This window comes from Oncorhynchus clarkii, chromosome 2, assembly GCF_045791955.1.
Source record: "Oncorhynchus clarkii lewisi isolate Uvic-CL-2024 chromosome 2, UVic_Ocla_1.0, whole genome shotgun sequence".
In the NCBI taxonomy this organism is placed as follows: Eukaryota; Metazoa; Chordata; class Actinopteri; order Salmoniformes; family Salmonidae; genus Oncorhynchus; species Oncorhynchus clarkii.
The window spans coordinates 6464604-6484698 of record NC_092148.1 but is presented as its reverse complement, the minus strand read 5'-3'; the positions used below and the strand labels follow the sequence as shown (position 1 = coordinate 6484698).

The 20095-nt window shown below is 47.9% G+C and overlaps 1 protein-coding gene across 1 annotated transcript in view; it reads left to right on the top strand.

Annotated features, from left to right (window-relative positions):
• The window catches only part of LOC139419950 (uncharacterized), a 46765-nt gene that overhangs the window by 23581 nt on the left and 3089 nt on the right, over positions 1-20095 (top strand). The window contains exons 11-28 of the mRNA XM_071169820.1: positions 122-297; positions 419-532; positions 2349-2612; positions 2968-3105; positions 3303-4646; positions 4876-5118; positions 5274-5501; positions 5716-5937; positions 6153-6422; positions 6727-6930; positions 7136-7348; positions 7455-7667; positions 7862-8056; positions 8324-8491; positions 10736-10938; positions 11313-11354; positions 12024-12086; positions 15965-16147. Coding sequence (XP_071025921.1) covers positions 122-297; positions 419-532; positions 2349-2612; positions 2968-3105; positions 3303-4646; positions 4876-5118; positions 5274-5501; positions 5716-5937; positions 6153-6422; positions 6727-6930; positions 7136-7348; positions 7455-7667; positions 7862-8056; positions 8324-8491; positions 10736-10938; positions 11313-11354; positions 12024-12086; positions 15965-16147 — 4483 coding nt within the window. The remainder of the gene's footprint in view (positions 1-121; positions 298-418; positions 533-2348; positions 2613-2967; positions 3106-3302; positions 4647-4875; positions 5119-5273; positions 5502-5715; positions 5938-6152; positions 6423-6726; positions 6931-7135; positions 7349-7454; positions 7668-7861; positions 8057-8323; positions 8492-10735; positions 10939-11312; positions 11355-12023; positions 12087-15964; positions 16148-20095) is intronic.

The following is a 20095-nucleotide window of genomic DNA, read 5'->3' as shown; positions in this document are numbered from 1 at the left end:
CCAGTGATGTGATTTATTGATTCATCACATCACTGGGCAAGCTATTATGAACTATGAAACTAAATCATTATAATAAGCATGTCTATAAACTGTGAGTGACTGTGTGATTCTCCTCCCCCAGGGTGTCGTCCGTGGAGCCCCCGTCGTCCCGCTCCCGGTTCCTGGCGCTGGGGTCAAAGTTCAGGTACAGTGGCCGTACCCAGGCCCAGACCCGCCAGGCCAGTTCCATGATCGCCCGGCCCGCCCCTCGCTTCACACGGTCCGCCAGCAAGAGGCTGTCCCGCACCATCGACGAAGGTGTGGGTGTGTGTATGCGTGTATTACAGTATGTGCTTTTTTGTGTGTGGGAATGTGTGTGTTCGTGCCAGCGTGCACGACTTCAGGATCAGTCTCTCACCAACTTGTCCCACTCTTGTAGCTGGAGATGATGATCTCCAAGCCTCGCAGCTCTCTGCTAGTCCAAACAAGACCGAGGATGACGATTGGTTCTTCATGCTGGGATCTGACCAACCCCAGACTTTCTTTTCACCAGGTAGCCAATCAGGAACCATGTGGACCATCATTGAAGTTTTGACTCAGCTTACAAAGAGCAACCTCAGTTCAGCCTTGCTAGAGAACTACGTACTGTAGCTTTGAGTCAGCTTGATCTAACCCTGCGCTCTGTCAGTCCTCTCATCATCTCATTAGCTCCAACCCTTATGCTGAGGCCTAATCTCAGGCCAGCTTGGGTCAACGCTGGTGACTCACCAAGGGCAGCTCAGAATGACCTGCCAATCAATCACAGCTACAGTTACATTGATGGTCCATTCACTTCTAACAGCTTATGACTGACTAACAGCAGCTTCAGAGCTCTTGAGTCTTTGGTCTGTGTTGTGTTGCTTGTTAAAGAGAGCCTTCATTTCTTTGGTCTGTGTTGTGTTGCTTGTTAAAGAGAGCCTTCAGTTCTTTGGTCTGTGTTGTGTTGCTTGTTAAAGAGAGCCTTCAGTTCTTTGGTCTGTGTTGTGTTGCTTGTTAAAGAGAGCCTTCATTTCTTTGGTCTGTGTTGTGTTGCTTGTTAAAGAGAGCCTTCAGTTCTTTGGTCTGTGTTGTGTTGCTTGTTAAAGAGAGCCTTCAGTTCTTTGGTCTGTGTTGCTTGTTAAAGAGAGCCTTCAGTTCTTTGGTCTGTGTTGTGTTGCTTGTTAAAGAGAGCCTTCAGTTCTTTGGTCTGTGTTGTGTTGCTTGTTAAAGAGAGTCTTCAGTTCTTTGGTCTGTGTTGTGTTGCTTGTTAAAGAGAGCCTTCAGTTCTTTGGTCTGTGTTGTTTTGCTTGTTAAAGAGAGCCTTCAGTTCTTTGGTCTGTGTTGTGTTGCTTGTTAAAGAGAGCCTTCAGTTCTTTGGTCTGTGTTGTGTTGCTTGTTAAAGAGAGCCTTCATTTCTTTGGTCTGTGTTGTGTTGCTTGTTAAAGAGAGCCTTCAGTTCTTTGGTCTGTGTTGTGTTGCTTGTTAAAGAGAGCCTTCAGTTCTTTGGTCTGTGTTGCTTGTTAAAGAGAGCCTTCAGTTCTTTGGTCTGTGTTGTGTTGCTTGTTAAAGAGAGCCTTCAGTTCTTTGGTCTGTGTTGTGTTGCTTGTTAAAGAGAGTCTTCAGTTCTTTGGTCTGTGTTGTGTTGCTTGTTAAAGAGAGCCTTCAGTTCTTTGGTCTGTGTTGTGTTGCTTGTTAAAGAGAGCCTTCAGTTCTTTGGTCTGTGTTGTTTTGCTTGTTAAAGAGAGCCTTCAGTTCTTTGGTCTGTGTTGTGTTGCTTGTTAAAGAGAGCCTTCAGTTCTTTGGTCTGTGTTGTGTTGCTTGTTAAAGAGAGCCTTCAGTGCTTTGGTCTGTGTTGTGTTGCTTGTTAAAGAGAGCCTTCAGTTCTTTGGTCTGTGTTGTGTTGCTTGTTAAAGAGAGCCTTCAGTGCTTTGGTCTGTGTTGTGTTGCTTGTTAAAGAGAGTCTTCAGTTCTTTGGTCCGTGCTTGATGATGGACATCATTGTGTCCAGGAGACTGCCGTTCCTGTGCTTGAAACTAAACGTCTAGCTCTGCAGATCTGAGAATTGTGTGGTAGTCTCGTACTAACTTAATTTGCTATCTGCCTGCCAGATACATTGAATTCCATTTGCTTACTAAATCAGTGATCTTTGCTCTGAAAGCCCCTGAAATGCAGAGCCGTGGAGGGGAGCTTTGCTCTGAAAGCCCCTGAAATGCAGAGCCGTGGAGGGGAGCTTTGCTCTGAAAGCCCCTAAAATGCAGAGCTGTGGAAGGGAGCTTTGCCTTACTCTCTCCTCCATCTAACTTCACCATTAACTACTGCAGTAACACCATTACCTCATGTTCTATCAACAGCCAGAGGGAGGGAGACTTTCTCTGTGGAGACTTCTACTCAGAGCTGGGATGATGGCAAGTCTGTCCAGACAGTCAGACAGGCATGGCAGGAGACTGAGACAGGCCAGACGGTCAGTCAGACTGTCAGTCAGACATGGCAGGGACGAGTGTCTGATGAACAGCAGCAGGGGAGACTGGAGGAGGAGAAAGAGGAGGATTGGTCTGTCCTGCTGGGCAGACGACCCTCCCTTCCCTATGTCCCCTACTCCATGATGAAACCGCCAGGTATCTGTTGTTAACCTCATTCTGTACCTGGTGTAGCTGTCACCGTGTGCATCCTCACTTTGACAATGAATCCTCCGTTGCGGTGTGCTTTAGAAGTTGACAGTGATGGAAGGTGAACCTGCTAAGCTCGCCACCGACCGTGATGACATCTTTAAAGATGTTGCTCTGTCATGTACTGGCTTATTTAATGTTGCTATCTTATCAATGGTGCTTGGCCCTCATTGATGTAGAGCTGTGATACTGTGGTAAGTATGCTTTGCTGATGATCCTCTGTTTGCAATGTGCTCACGTGCTACGTTATTTTTCCATATGTAAGGGATCCGATCTGTTCTAAATGTTTCTGTGACGTCCTCAGTCAAATACCGCTCTGCCCAGGTGGCAAAGGTGGCCACGGCCAAAATTCTGGAGAGGCTGCTACAGCCAAGGCAGGAACAAAGTGATGACTGGGTCATGCAGTTGGACCGCAGCTTTGAGTTTGCAGACACACCTCCATGTGAGTCTTCACACTACATACATTCACTAGCGGTTGTTCATTAGCACAGAAATAGAGTTTTGCAGAACAGACATGATTGTCTGTCTGGTAGAACAGGGAATCACAATTTCTGTCTAACGTTCTGAACGTTTCACCACACTGATTAGGCTACACTCCTGTTCTTCCTCTACTGATAACCCCAATCTGCCCCTCCTCAGTCTCTCCCCCAGTCTCCCTGGAGAAGGAGGAGACTAGGCAGGAGAGGAGGGAGGTGATCAAGAGGCTCCAGGAAGGGGTGTTCCTGGTGGAGAAGCTGAGGGAGGTAGAGGTGCTGGATGAGAGACTGAGGGAGGTGAAGGTTTTGGAAGAACGGCTGCAGGAGGTGGATGAGCTGGAGGAGAGGATACAGGAGGAGGTGGAAGCCAGGCAGGAGGAGGAGGAGGAGGGAGGGGTAGAACAAGAGGAGGGGGAGGTAGAGGAGGAGGTGGTAGAGGCAGCGGAAGAGAATGTGGAGGAAGTAGATGAGTTGGAGGAGCAGATAAAGGAGGTGTTTCTCAAAGGATTGCTGCCAGATGAGTCAGGGGAAGATGAGGGACTAAAAGAGGAGAGTATGGAAGAGGCAGAGGAATCTGAAAAAGGGTGGTCAAATGTGGCGAGCACCTCCTCTGTGGTACGGAGAGTAGATTTGAGGACCCAGAATAGTGTGACTATAGTGAAAGAGATGAGGCAACAAGAAGGAGGGATGGAGGAGGAGACGCTGGAACAGGTGGCGGTTTCAGACGAGGGATTGAAAGAGGATGAAGGATGGTTAGAGGAGAGGAAGCATCAGGCTTTGGTGGAAGGGTTGCCAGAGGGGCTTGAGGAAAGGAGAGGAGAGATAAGAGTGGAAAGGAGGAGGAAGAAGGTGACTATAGTGACACAGGATGAGAGTCTTCCAGATGAACTAGAGAAGAAAGCATCTGAGAAGTTGTCAGAGGACCAGATAGGAGGCCATTTTTATAAAGAGGGACAACTTATGGTGAAATTCAATGAACTATTTGCGGCAGAGAAGTTAGGGTTACCGATAGTTACAATTCAGCAGGAGTGGCTCCAAGAACAGGAAAAGGTCAGGGAGGAGAAACAGGAGGAGAGAGTGGAACAGGTGAAGATTTCAGGCGAGGGATTGATAGAGGTGAAAGGAGGTCTAGAGGATAGGATGCGGCAGATGTCGGAGGAAAGGTTGCGAGAGGGAGAGCAGACTGTGGTGAAAACCAAGAAAACAGTGAGAATAGTGGAAGAAATGAGGAGAACACAGAAGACACTCGAGGAAAAGTCATCAGAGGACATTTTATCAGAGGAAAGGCTGGGAGATGGTTTTTATACAGAGGGGGAAGTTTTGGTGAAATTCAGAAAGGATGTGGAGAGGGTTCCACATAGAGTCAGACAAATGGAGAAGCCCCAAGAAGAAGAAGAAGAAGAAGAGGTAGTGGAAGTGAATATGCAGCCATCCCAGCCAGAAGACAAGGACGATTGGGTTGTGCTGCTGGACAGCCTCCCACACAAGACTCTTTATAAGCCTCCAGGTACGTCCCATCAACCAATCAGCTTTGCTTCTCCCCTTTGAAACCGTTATGGAAACGCTTGCTTTACCACCACCCACACAATTACCGACAATTCCATCTCGAACATTCCCTCCGCAAAGCTAACCAGCTCTTGTGTGTTTTACAACAATTGCCATTTCAATTGAAAGATAAACCTTTGGTGCAGTATGGATTTGTGTGGCTGAGAGAACTGCTGTCTCTACTTTGTCAGTCATGCCAGCCGACTCCGCTCTGGTGCCTGTGGTCTCCACAAGATTCTCTGTGGTGTTAGTAGACACGGTCGAGCAGAGAGCACCAGAGAGGGAATGCATTGAAGTGGAGGCCACACAGCAACAGCCTGAAAGGGGATTGGTGGAAGGACGGAGATTGTGGCAAATGCAGGAAGATGATTGGTTTGTGCTCTTGGACCTGGTTGATCGTGTTCCTTCAGGTGTACCAACCACACCAGTTTCAGGTATGAAGAACTTTCATCAAGCCCTGCTGCTTGTGCTATGCCTCAATTATTGGTATTTTATGGATTGAAACAACTGGCCTACAATGACTGATTAATCATCGAACTAGGCTTTGAACTTCATGTCTCTCACGGTTCATGGTGTCTTTATCTATCAGCTTCTTTGCAAGAGCAAGTTCAGGTGTACGTAGATGAAACCATCTCTTCCATGGTTAAAGTGATGACAGTGGTGCAGAGGGAGGAGACCAGGGTGACTGTAGTGGAGGAGATGGAGTTACAGAAAGACCAGAGCCGTCTGGAACAGAAACTGTCACAGAGAGAGATGGAAGATGACTGGTTTGTTCTGCTGGACATTGTTCCCAGAGAACCATCTGTGATTCCGTCAGGTACTTCCATGATTTTCATGCACTGCTTCCCAGTCCCACCACAATATTAACAACATCTCCCCTGAGCCTGTGCTTCATATGCTGCAGAAAACTTTCAAATAAGAATAACTAACAAGACATTTGACTATCCACCAAGAGAAGGGCTTCAGATACATTGCTTTGTGTAGTAATTTCAATTATCTTCCAGTATCTGAGGAATGTGTGTTTGTATCAGCTTCTGTGGAAGAGCGTATTCCGGTATACCCTGAGGAAAGCGTCTCCTCTGTGGTTGAGTTGACGACAGTAGAGCAGAGAGAGGAGAGAAGGGTGACTGTAATTCAAGAGGAACGACGTCAAGAAGAAGTTATACTTCCACCACAGCCATCAAGAGAGATGGACGATGACTGGTTTGTGCAACTGGATGTCGTGCCCAGAGAAACATCCTATATACCACCAGGTACCCCATACAATTCAAGGCTTTGCGCCTCAGCCCCTGATTCCATCAAAAATATACCCAACCCACCTCGCCAAACTCGCAGACTAACCGCAGTGCTTTTGCCATATGAACTTTGGAATGTTTATCTGGGAATATGATCTTTGATGACATGGCTTTTTGTGAGCCCACACATCTAGCTGAATCTGAAGGGTATGTACTATGTGTGTTTGTATCAGTCGCTCCAGCAGAGCCAACACCGGTTTATCCAGATGTGATCAGCCCTGTGGTTGAGGTAAAGGCTGAACAGCAGAAGCCAGTGGTGGTTCTGGTGGAGGAGACGAGGCCACAACAGGAACGGGAAGTAGAGGAGTGGCAGCGACAACCAGAGAGAGATGATGATTGGTTTACACTGCTTGCTGATGTCCGTGAGGAGCCGATCATTGTACCACCAGTGGGGTTTGTTCTGTTGGATGCAGTCCGTGAAGAACGTGCTGGGGTTCCACCAGGTACCTCAGACATACAGTACTGCCAACAAGCTAACTAACCACCAGGTACCTCAGACATACAGTACTGCCAACAAGCTAACTAACCACCAGGTACCTCAGACATACAGTACTGCCAACAAGCTAACTAACCACCAGGTACCTCAGACATACAGTACTGCCAACAAGCTAACTAACCAAATCTACGCGTTTTTCTTGTGTGAATTAGGAACATGATATCTCTTGGGTTATGACTGGTCAATCATCAACAGGACCCTCAAATAGTAGTTGTGGTATATCAAGCTCTCTGTGTGTCTTTTTGCTCCAGTTTCCCTGGCTGTTAGCGATAGGGTATACCCAGAGGTTGTGCCCGCCAAACATCTGACCATTGAGCCTGAGCCAAGAGTGTTTGTGGTGGAAGCAGTCCGATTACTTCCTGAAGACGTTGCCCTGGAGGGTAAGGCAACACAACCGCAGAGAGAGCAGGATGATGATTGGTTTTTGCAGCTGGATGTTGCCCCTAAAGTAGCAGGTACTTTGACCATTCTAAGCTTGCTGTTGGCCACTCAAAATACAAATACCAACCCTTCTCTTGCATCCAAAAGCTCTCAATTGTTGTGTGAGCCTATTGACTATCCACAAAAGCTTTTGGCAAGGATTACACTATTATATTTACATGTTCTAGTAAAAGACTTGATCCCTTGTGGACTGTTGGGCTGTGTTTCTGTCTCTATCAGCTGCACCAGTGGTGGTGATTTACTCTGGTGTGAGCACCACAGCTGTTACGGTGGTGAAGGAGACAGTGGAACAGAAACCACCAAAGACCGTGAGGATCATGGAAGAGACTGTTAAGATGGAGGAGGGGCCTGTGGTAACACCTAAAGAAGTGGATGATGATTGGTTTGTGCTCTGGGACCGCGCTCCCGCCAAGATACTGACCACACCCAAGGGTATTGCTGCTTGACCACCGTCTGCCCCTTTTTGTTTGGTAAAACGCTGAACCCAGATTGTGTATTACTTGGCATTGATAAGCCTGTTATCCTTGTTTTATTTCAGCGTTCCATGTAGACAGAGAGGTTATAGAGCTGGTACCCCGGAGAACAGTGATTGTGGTGGAGGAAACTAGGAAACCACATAGAGTGGTGGAGGACAGACGTCAACCGGAGGTTGAACTGGTGAAAACACTGCCTCCCCAAGAGAGAGGGGAGGGTGATGATTGGTTCACGCTCTTTGAAGCCTCTCGCCAAGAGCCTGTGAAAATGCCAACAGGTACCCACTACCGCATCATCCTGAGCTCGGTTGTGCTTCACATTACCCTATATATTTTTTATAATGATGTGTCGTATAGGGTCTCTAAGCAGATATGTGCAGCTTTGGCCACAATCAGATTCTGTGTTATAATTTGTGAATGGTAAGAGTATCATAGTCGAGTCTCCTGGGTACTCTGTGTCTGTCTGTATCAGTTGCTGTGGTAACTAGACCTGCCCCTGTGGTTGACGTGATGGTGACGAGCACAGAGCAGAGAACCCAGAAAAGGGTGACGATAGTGGAGGAGAGGTGGAGAGAGGAGAGGACCCTGCAGCAGAGACTGCCTCAGAGACAGAGAGAGGTGGACGATGACTGGTTTGTCCTGCTGGATGCTGCCCCTAAAGAATTAGGTACCCCCCCATCTCTTCATTTCCCTATCCCCCTGCTTTTCCTGCTCATTTTAGCTGCAGACTGAGACTACCAAAAGACTGAAACTACCGAAAACATCAGTTCATTTTGTCCGGCACATCTATTTGGAATTCAATTCAATCGCAGATTGAGATCACTATTGCTTGTTTAGATTTTTTTGAGAATTGCAAAATGGTCTTCTACTGATACTTTTACGATGCATGTAAGCTGTGTCTTAGATAAGAGCTCTGTTTGTGTGTTTGTATCAGTTGCTCTCCGTGAGCGTCTCCAGGTCTATACTGACATAACTGTGGTCAAAGGTCCAGCCGCTCAGCCCAAACCCAGAGTGGTGGTTGAGGAGGAGAAGAGACCAGTACAACCCCAGAGAGATGTGGATGACCATTGGTTTGTGTTGCGGGATAAAAAATCGGTTGCAGGTACTTTGCGTCTTGAGTTTTTGCGTGCTGCCCTAAAACAATATGTTGATCTCACACCCGCTCTCCAACCTCAACTTACCAGAAAAGCTGACTAACATTCGTCCAACACTTTTACAACGTGGTTGTGCTTTGTCATGGGATTTTCCCCTGAAAAAATACGTTGTTTGACGAACCAATGGTTGGTTATGCTTTGCTTTATAGAAGAAATACATATTTAGTTTTCCTTCTAACGGCTTTAGGAATACTATACCACAGTGAGGTGTGAGCTCAGTAACCCCATGAGTCAGGACAACTTCTAACGGCTTTAGGAATACTATACCACAGTGAGGCGTGAGCTCATTAACCCCATGAGTCAGGACAACTTCTAACGGCTTTAGGAATACTATACCACAGTGAGGCGTGAGCTCAGTAACCCCATGAGTCAGGACAACTTCTAACGGCTTTAGGAATACTATACCACAGTGAGGCGTGAGCTCAGTAACCCCATGAGTCAGGACAACTTCTAACGGCTTTAGGAATACTATACCACAGTGAGGCGTGAGCTCATTAACCCCATGAGTCAGGACAACTTCTAACGGCTTTAGGAATACTATACCACAGTGAGGCGTGAGCTCATTAACCCCATGAGTCAGGACAACTTCTAACGGCTTTAGGAATACTATACCACAGTGAGGCGTGAGCTCATTAACCCCATGAGTCAGGACAACTTCTAACGGCTTTAGGAATACTATACCACAGTGAGGCGTGAGCTCATTAACCCCATGAGTCAGGACAACTTCTAACGGCTTTAGGAATACTATACCACAGTGAGGCGTGAGCTCATTAACCCCATGAGTCAGGACAACTTCTAACGGCTTTAGGAATACTATACCACAGTGAGGCGTGAGCTCATTAACCCCATGAGTCAGGACAACTTCTAACGGCTTTAGGAATACTATACCACAGTGAGGCGTGAGCTCATTAACCCCATGAGTCAGGACAACTTCTAACGGCTTTAGGAATACTATACCACAGTGAGGCGTGAGCTCATTAACCCCATGAGTCAGGACAACTTCTAACGGCTTTAGGAATACTATACCACAGTGAGGCGTGAGCTCAGTAACCCCATGAGTCAGGACAACTTCTAACGGCTTTAGGAATACTATACCACAGTGAGGTGTGAGCTCATTAACCCCATGAGTCAGGACAACTTCTAACGGCTTTAGGAATACTATACCACAGTGAGGCGTGAGCTCAGTAACCCCATGAGTCAGGACAACTTCTAACGGCTTTAGGAATACTATACCACAGTGAGGCTATTTGCATCGTTGGTTATTAACCCCATGAGTCAGGACAACTTCTGCTATTTGCATCGTTGGTTATTAACCCCATGAGTCAGGACAACTTCTGCTATTGCATCGTTGGTTATTAACCCCATGAGTCAGGACAACTTCTGCTATTTGCATCGTTGGTTATTAACTCAATGAGTCAGGACAACTTCTGCTATTTGCATCGTTGGTTATTAACTCAATGAGTCAGGACAACTTCTGCTATTTGCATCGTTGGTTATTAACTCAATGAGTCAGGACAACTTCTGCTATTTGCATCGTTGGTTATTAACTCAATGAGTCAGGACAACTTCTGCTATTTGCATCGTTGGTTATTAACTCAATGAGTCAGGACAACTTCTGCTATTTGTATCGTTGGTTATTAACCCCATGAGTCAGGACAACTTCTGCTATTTGCATCGTTGGTTATTAACTCAATGAGTGAGGACAACTTCTGCTATTTGCATCGTTGGTTATTAACCCCATGAGTCAGGACAACTTCTGCTATTTGCATCGTTGGTTATTAACCCCATGAGTCAGGACAACTTCTGCTATTTGCATCGTTGGCTACGGTTGAGATGTAATGGCCATGCTTTGCTGCCTGTTCTATATTGTGAACAGTTGCTTCCTACAACTCATCCAAGCTTTTCCCCTTGCTAGTCTCATTCTAGACTAGACTGAGCTGGCCCATGAAGGTACAGTGTGTACCTGAAGTCTGTGTATGCCCTGGCCTCAGTGTGTGTGTGTGTGTGTGTGTGTGTGTGGAGTTCAAGATGTGGATGTTCAAGATGTTCTTCTACGCTCTGTCAGTGTGTTTACCTCTCACTACACCGGGTTTGATGGTCTCAAAGCACGCAGACCGTCTCTCTCCTGCCCTATATACAAAACCATCTATCTAAATACTAACACTCCCTCTGTCCTGTCTCTCTCCTGCCAGTGGTGGCCACCCACAAGGCCGCCCGTCCGGTCAGCGCCCCAGTCTTCTCCCAGGCAGCCCTGATGGAGGCAGGGATCCCCATGGCCCCCCTGGACCTCCAGCAGCCCCAGACCTCCACCCCCATCAGGCTGCCAGCCCGCCAGGACGACAGGAAGCTGCAGGTCACCGTGGAGGCAGTGGACGAGGGCTCAGCCGAGGTCAAGGTACTGCATCTAGGAACTACAACTCCCACAATCCCCGGCCGTACAGGGATCATCATCATTCACCCCTCACACACAGATATACTGGTCATAGAAGTTACAGATAGACTGGTCTCAGCAGCGATATTGCTATATTCATCACATAGTATTATTTATAAGAGAAGTATAAAATGCTGATTTTTCTATAGTTATAAATAGAATAGCTGTGCATCATCATTTCTGCCCTCCATTGGTCACAGTAATGATAGTGTAACAAAGACACACCTCAGATCACAAGTTCCTCAGATGGCTCTGCTATGGACGGGGACGAGGCTCCTAGTGGAGGATTCTAACGTCATTATGCCTTCTCTCCTCCTCCATGCCTGGGGTAACTCCAGTCTGAGCAGACGGACACTGAGGAGCCGGTTCAAATGAGGAAGGTCAGACCTTTGACCTTGTCCCGACTCCTGCTTGTGCATTATATTAGTATTGTAGTCACTCCACTCCCATTCTAACATACACCACTGCCAAGTCTCCCATCCATAAGACTAACTTCACCCTCTCCTCGTTTTATTCTCCAGGTTTCATTTGAATACTGCTCACAAACTACAAGGTCTTTGAGTTGACCTCATGTTCAAGTCAGACATTGTATTGGTCATGTGCACAGACTGAGATGACGTATATGAGATACATTACATATGCTTTTGGTTTGTACATCAGTCCAGACAGGAAGAAAAGTTAGGGCCTTTGAAGAATGAATGTTGAAAGAAGATTCCTCATTGGCTGCTGCATCTACATGCATGACACAGGACTAGGTTTTCATGATGACTAGTGTTTCTATTGAGTACTGTATCCCTGCCTGACCCTTCACCTTTACCCCCCCACCCCTTCAAGACACCCACTCTAATAGCCCTGTCTTAGGTCCCCTGCTTTGCACATCTGGGATTCCAGGGCCCTTGTGGCCCCCAGAGGCTCCAGGCCACTCTGCATGCAGACCCCTCACCACCCCCCTCCCCATGCAACAATGCATGTCCACGTTGTGACGTCTGCTATGATGTCACGTGGAACCTGTGTAACCCACACCTTTCTCCTTTTTTGTTCCTTCACAGAAAAGAGCTAAGAGAACTGAGGGTGACTCAATTTATATCAGACATAGTCTTTTAATGTTGGAGGTTTGTTTCCCTGTCTTCTGGAGATCTGTCTCTGTACACTGCTTTCTTGCTCTTTGGCTACTGGCTGCTATAATACAACAGGCTGCTTTGCATGTGACATTACTGATTCACATCTTGTGTATTACATAGGCGTCTTAGCTTTTGCTAGTAGATGATTTTGACTGTGTAACCTCTAATTTGCTTTGTGTGTGGCGATATTAACTCAACACAGCTAGCTACTTGTTTCAGGGGAATGTTGTTGAGTACTTGATATCTCCTGATTGCTTCTCGCAAAGTATATGATTGGGATTGTGGTCTCTTCTCCCCAGACATCACACCATACACGTTCCATGAAAGGGAGCCAGGAGTGTTTCATTTGTGGTGTTTGTAGATACCGTTACTGATCGGCCACGTTATGCAGCTGAGATGTTGTTCCGTCTCCAAGCTCGGCCATTTGAGTGTTAGTAGAAGCATTACCATTACATTCCTGACATCTTGTTTCAGCTTTGTCTCTCCTCGGTATACAGTAGAAAAGTGCTTCATCTCCATACTCCATATAGGGCAGGCCACCACCAACCTTCCCTCTCCACCACTCTGCCATCTCCATCTCCATACTCCATAAAGGGCAGGCCACCACTCTGCCATCTCCATACTCCATATAGGGCAGGCCACCACCAACCTTCCCTCTCCACCACTCTGCCATCTCCATACTCCATATAGGGCAGGCCACCACTCTGCCATCTCCATACTCCATATAGGGCAGGCCACCACTCTGCCATCTCCATACTCCATATAGGGCAGGCCACCACTCTGCCATCTCCATACTCCATATAGGGCAGGCCACCACTCTGCCATCTCCATACTCCATATAGGGCAGGCCACCACTCTGCCATCTCCATACTCCATATAGGGCAGGCCACCACTCTGCCATCTCCATACTCCATATAGGGCAGGCCACCACTCTGCCATCTCCATACTCCATATAGGGAAGGCCACCACTCTGCCATCTCCATACTCCATATAGGGCAGGCCACCACTCTGCCATCTCCATACTCCATATAGGGCAGGCCACCACCAACCTTCCCTCTCCACCACTCTGCCATCTCCATACTTCATATAGGGCAGGCCACCACCAACCTTCCCTCTCCACCACTCTACCATCTCCATACTCCATATAGGGAAGGCCACCACCAACCTTCCCTCTCTGCCATCTCCATACTCCATATAGGGCAGGCCACCACCAGCCTTCCCTCTCCACCACTCTGCCATATCCATACTCCATATAGGGCAGGCCACCACTCTGCCATCTCCATACTCCATATAGGGCAGGCCACCACTCTGCCATCTCCATACTCCATATAGGGCAGGCCACCACCAGCCTTCCCTCTCCACCACTCTGCCATCTCCATACTCCATATAGGGCAGGCCACCACCAACCTTCCCTCTCTACCATCTCCAAACTCCATATAGGGCAGACCACCACTCTGCCATCTCCATACTCCATATAGGGCAGGCCACCACTCTGCCATCTCCATACTCCATATAGGGCAGGCCACCACCAACCTTCCCTCTCTACCATCTCCATACTCCATATAGGGCAGGCCACCACTCTGCCATCTCCATACTCCATATAGGGCAGGCCACCACTCTGCCATCTCCATACTCCATATAGGGCAGGCCACCACTCTGCCATCTCCATACTCCATATAGGGCAGGCCACCACTCTGCCATCTCTATACTCCATATAGGGCAGGCCACCACTCTGCCATCTCTATACTCCATATAGGGCAGGCCACCACTCTGCCATCTCTATACTCCATATAGGGCAGGCCACCACTCTGCCATCTCCATACTCCATATAGGGCAGGCCACCACTCTGCCATCTCCATACTCCATATAGGGCAGGCCACCACTCTGCCATCTCCATACTCCATATAGGGCAGGCCACCACTCTGCCATCTCCATACTCCATATAGGGCAGGCCACCACTCTGCCATCTCTATACTCCATATAGGGCAGGCCACCACTCTGCCATCTCTATACTCCATATAGGGCAGGCCACCACTCTGCCATCTCTATACTCCATATAGGGCAGGCCACCACTCTGCCATCTCCATACTCCATATAGGGCAGGCCACCACCAACCTTCCCTCTCTACCATCTCCATACCCCATATAGGGCAGGCCACCACTCTGCCATCTCCATACTCCATATAGGGCAGGCCACCACTCTGCCATCTCCATACTCCATATAGGGCAGGCCACCACTCTGCCATCTCCATACTCCATATAGGGCAGGCCACCACTCTGCCATCTCCATACTCCATATAGGGCAGGCCACCACTCTGCCATCTCCATACTCCATATAGGGCAGGCCACCACCAGCCTTCCCTCTCCACCACTCTGCCATCACATATCTTTCCACTCACCAGCTCGTCCACTAGTTTATGATGTCTTCCCAGTCATATATTCATGTCATTGTGAATAAATGACGTCTAAGAGTTCCACTGCTCTCATCACCATAAGATTCATCCAGCCACGGAAACAGGATGCTGCTATCGCTGCATAGTGACCACCTGCGTCTGTGACCTAAAGTAATGTGTGCTAACATCACCTCGCTCTCATCCGCTGTGATTTGTAACCTGATCAGATTCTATGTAGTGCTGCTCACTAATTGAACGGGTTGATTTATCAATGAGAGCTCAGAGAATCCATTTTATTTTGAATGGATCTGATGAACTGAGTTCCTGCCTGCTTTAACGCTGAAGCTTTAGGTTAAATAGAACAGCAAAAGTCACCTGCTGCTTGGTTGACATAGTTTATTATCTAAACATGTTCATATGAGTGACATTGTTTCTGACACACCTGCTTTCTCTCTCCACCTTCTACACATCTACTCTGTCACTCCTCTTCTCCACACCTATTTTCCAAACCAAATGTTTGTCATTTTCCACTTTACCTCTCTCTCCACCTCTCTCTCTCTCTCTACCTCTCACTCTACCTCTCTCTCTCTCTCTCTCTCTACCTCTCACTCCACCTCTCTCTCTCTCTCTCTACCTCTCACTCTACCTCTCTCTCTCTCTCTACCTCTCACTCTACCTCTCACTCCACCTCTCTCTCTCTCTCTCTCTCTCTCTCTCTCTCTCTCTCTCTCTCTCTCTCTCTCACTCTACCTCTCACTCTACCTCTCACTCTACCTCTCTCTCTCTCTCTCTCTCTCTCTCTACTTCTCTCTCTCTCTACTTCTCTCTCTCTCTCTCTCTCTCTCTCTCTACTTCTCTCTCTCTCTACTTCTCTCTCTCTCTACTTCTCTCTCTCTCTACCTCTCACTCTACCTCTCACTCTACCTCTCTCTCTCACTCTACCTCTCTCTCTTTTTCTCTCTCTCTCCCTCTCTCTTCTCTCTCTTCTCCCTCCCTCTCTCTTCTCTCTTCCCCCTCCCTTTTCCTCCCTCTCTCTCCTCTCTCCCTACTTCTCTCCCACTCCCCCTCTCCTTCCTTCCTCCCTATCTCCCCTCTTCTCTCTCCCTCTCTCTTCTCTCTCTCCCCTCTTCTCCCTCCCTCTCTTCCCCCTCCCTTTTCCTCCCTCTCCTCTCTCCCTACCTCTCTCCCACTCCCCCTCTCCTTCCTTCCTCCCTCCCTCTCTCTCCTCTCTCCCTACCTCTCTCCCACTCCCCCTCTCCTTCCTTCCTCCCTCCCTCTCCACTTCTCTCTCCCTCCCTCTCTCTTCCCCCTCCCTTTTCCTCCCTACCTCCCTCCCTCCCCCTCTCTTCTCTCTCTCCCCCCTTCTCCCTCCCTCTCTCTCCCCCCTCCCTTTTCCTCCCTCCCTCTCCTCTCTCCCTACCTCTCTCCCACTCCCCCTCTCCTTCCTCCCTCCCTCTCCACTTCTCCCTCCCTCCAGGACTTTGAGAAGCCCCAGGAGGATCTCATCAGGCATCATACTAGTATCAGTGAGCTGAAGAGGAACTTCATGGCATCTGTCCCAGAGTCCCGGGGGCCCAGCGAATGGGACAAGCGCCTGTCCACTCACTCCCCCTTCCGCAGCCTGGGCATCAACGGACAGCCTTTACCTGATGCCGACGGGGTGAGTACCATCTCAGACCAGACACTGTGCCGTACCCCACCACACACCCCTCCCCTCAGTTCTCTGTAGTTCACGCCAGCTTCCCAGCTCTCCCATTCCACAGAGAAGGAATGGATGTTAGCACACACTGTCGGGGTCAGTTCCATTTCAATGCAAGTCAATTTGGGAGATGAGGAGAAATTGAAATGTGTGAATATATTCCTGAATTGACTGAATGGAAGTAGCCCACCACACGTTTCCCTCTGTATGGCTGTCTGTTGTGTTCTCTGAGTTGATGTGTTGGGGTGGAGAACCACAACACCATCCTGTGGTTCTACTTTTTGTTCCTCTTGGTTTGTGTTGATGCGATGCAAACACTTATTGCATGTCTTTGAACAAGGCCTTTTGTCTTCAACCGGACCCATCTAGTCTATGAAAGGCTTTCTGTCATTACTAACCTACTAAAATGGAACGATTTCTGTTTGCATGGGCCAACTGAAGAACACCTTGTCCAGACTGATTGGAACAGATCAGTCTGTTCACCTTGTGGCCCAGTCTGTCTGAATGTTCAGCTGTTTGTTGTGGGGAAGGGACTTATGGTTTGGGCATGTGGTGTCTGAGCCTATTGGTCAGGTTTCTAAGCCCAGCTCTGTCTTTACCTCCTCATTCATTGGCTGTCCCTTAGTCTGACCCTCCCCTCAGTGCATGACAACCAGACCTGATTGGACAGAGAAACTGCATGACCCTGTGACATGACCTTGGAGTAGAAGAGTTGACCTGTGTGCTCGTCCTCCTGTCTCCTCTTTCCCTCAGTGATGTGCTTGTTTTCTGCTTCATGTCCTCCATCCTGCCTCCTTCTCCCAAATACTGCCCCTCTTTCCCTAACTCTGCTTTCCCACACTCCCTTTTTCTCACTTTGCTCTGTTATTCCGTGTACTGATACTCCTGTCCCCAAGCCCACAACTGAAGTCTGAAGGCCCACAGGTTACCCATAACCACCTAGTCCAACTCAGACATGCGTTCTCCATTCTTCCTCTCTTAGACCATGACACAGCTTTGCATAGCCTTCCTATCCATTACCCTACATCAGACATTTCAACATCCCCTACCTCTCTCATCTCTCTCCCCCTCTCCACCCTCACCCTTCTCCCCTCAGTTCGCCATCCGCCTTCCGCGTGGCCCCCTGCAAGACTTCTACTCTAAACGCAGCTGAGGTGGCATCCTAGGGGCCCCTCGAGCCAGCCCAGAGGGAGAGGACCAGAGAGAGGGATGTGTGTAGGCAGGCCATCAACCTCTAGCTCCTTCTTCTTCTCTTCTTCATCACAGCTCTTCATCATCATCTTCTTCTACTTCAGAAGCTGCTTCCTGTCATGTGACTCTTACTTCCTGTGTATCTTGCTCAGTCCCCCCCTCCCCAACTCTTCCTGACTGTTCCTACAGACTGTTGCTCCTTCCTAAACAGTTTAAAGACTTGACGATGCCCCCTCTTCTGTTTTTGTACATCTGATTATCTGGACTAGACGAGGTGCGCCTGACAATGACAGTTGACAGGTGGCTTTTTACAGTAGGAACACTTTTGATATGTGCAGGTTCCACTAATGGAAGGTGTTTTTGTACACATCCAGACAGACATCAATGTTGTCATATGTCATCGTAGGATTAGTTAGTGGCGTGTTGTGGTATTTCATGTATGAAGTCTTCTATAGAAGCACATTAACCCAGCACTAGTGGACAGCTACAGTGTATTTTTGAGTATACAGTGTATACCTCATCACAATTCACTGTTATTTTATCTAACACTGACGAGGTAACTTTGGGGCAGCTTGATCAAATGTTATAGTATACATGACCTACGTTTCGTTCACTGGTATTTGGTAAAACACTTGTCAACTGCAATATATTTTGTCCTGCTGCATGCCCCTTTGACAATCAAAATGCAATAAATTCTTGCTGAACATGTTTGATGGTGGAAAACATTGTTTCATTCCCTGCTGTTGTTCACACAGTGGATATATGTGTGCTGTGTCTTTCCTCTAGCGTGTGTGTATTACTCCTATAAGGGAAGAGCTGGACACTAAGGCAGCGCTACAACAGGACGAGTCCAGCAGCACTGTAAGACCATCGGGGGGGCCCAGCCCCAGCCCTGCTAGCACAGAAACTGGGCCTGATAGGGTTGACTCCAAATCCCATGATGCACCTGGGGTGGCAGGGCCATATGTTCAGGATGATGAGCATGTTAGCTCTGGGACCACCACTAGCCACGTACCTGTCGTTGAGGTGGAGAGGGCACAGCTGCCCCACTCCTATCAGCTCCAGGGTACAGTGCTGGAGGAGGAGGAGCCGGCAGACCCAGGGTCAAGGGGGGAGCAGTCTGGGAGGATAACTGGAGCCTCCCACACCTCCTATTTCGTGAGCGGTGTTCCCCATGTCATACGCTGTTTCCAGGTAGCCCTCCCTCTGCCCTGACCAGCTCCTGTTGATTGACTCCTCTGCCTGTCCTCTACCTGTACTCTGCCTGTCCTCTGCTCTGTCTGGGTGATTCCATGGGGGACAGTGTACACTCACCCTTCTGCAGCATGGCTACAAGGAATCCAAACTGTAAACACTGAATCTGTACTGTAGTCATACTGGATGGATGGTTGAGTTCTGCTAGAGCTGGCTGCAGAGGTGGTGCACAGTGATGGTGTTTTCTCTGGTGTTTTCTCTGGTGTTGGGGGCGATGGGAAGGACCGTGTCGCTATTCTTCTCTTTCAAGCGCTCTCTCTGACACAAGATTAATTGTCTTTCTCTCTCTGACACAAGATGAATTGTCTTTCTCTCTCTGACACACACTAGATGAATTGTCTTTCTCTCTCTGACACACTAGATGTATTGTCTTTCTCTCTCTGACACACACTAGATGAATTGTCTTTCTCTCTCTGACACACACTAGATGAATTGTCTTTCTCTCTCTGACACACTAGATGTATTGTCTTTCTCTCTCTGACACACACTAGATGAATTGTCTTTCTCTCTCTGACACACACTAGATGAATTGTCTTTCTCTCTCTGACACACTAGATGAATTGTCTTTCTCTCTCTGACACACACTAGATGAATTGTCTTTCTCTCTCTGACACAAGATGAATTGTCTTTCTCTCTCTGACACAAGATGAATTGTCTTTCTCTCTCTGACACACACTAGATGAATTGTCTTTCTCTCTCTGACACACTAGATGTATTGTCTTTCTCTCTCTGACACACACTAGATGAATTGTCTTTCTCTCTCTGACACACTAGATGTATTGTCTTTCTCTCTCTGACACACTAGATGTATTGTCTTTCTCTCTCTGACACACTAGATGTATTGTCTTTCTCTCTCTGACACACTAGATGTATTGTCTTTCTCTCTCTGACACACTAGATGTATTGTCTTTCTCTCTCTGACACACACTAGATGAATTGTCTTTCTCTCTCTGACACACACTAGATGTATTGTCTTTCTCTCTCTGACACACACTAGATGAATTGTCTTTCTCTCTCTGACACACACTAGATGAATTGTCTTTCTCTCTCTGACACACACTAGATGAATTGTCTTTCTCTCTCTGACACACACTAGATGTATTGTCTTTCTCTCTCTGACACACACTAGATGAATCGTCTTTCTCTCTCTGACCTCGTGGTGGTGGGAAGGACATCTTGGTAAAACTAGGGGAGTGGGAACGAGGGACCCAATCAGTTGTGAATGAAAAGAGAGGTGTGGTTTGAGGGGTGTGGTTGATGAAACATTGGAAAGTTACAGCTGTGCAATGTTCAAATGGGCACAACCAATAATGTATATAAACACTGGACACAACATCATGTAAGGTTCAGATATAATGATGTGATATAGAGCCTATATCTCTGTTTGACATGTATAGAAGAAAGGAACCATGTCGGCTCTTCTCATGTCGATGTGCAACGTTCAGTCAAACTGACTGGAGTGTG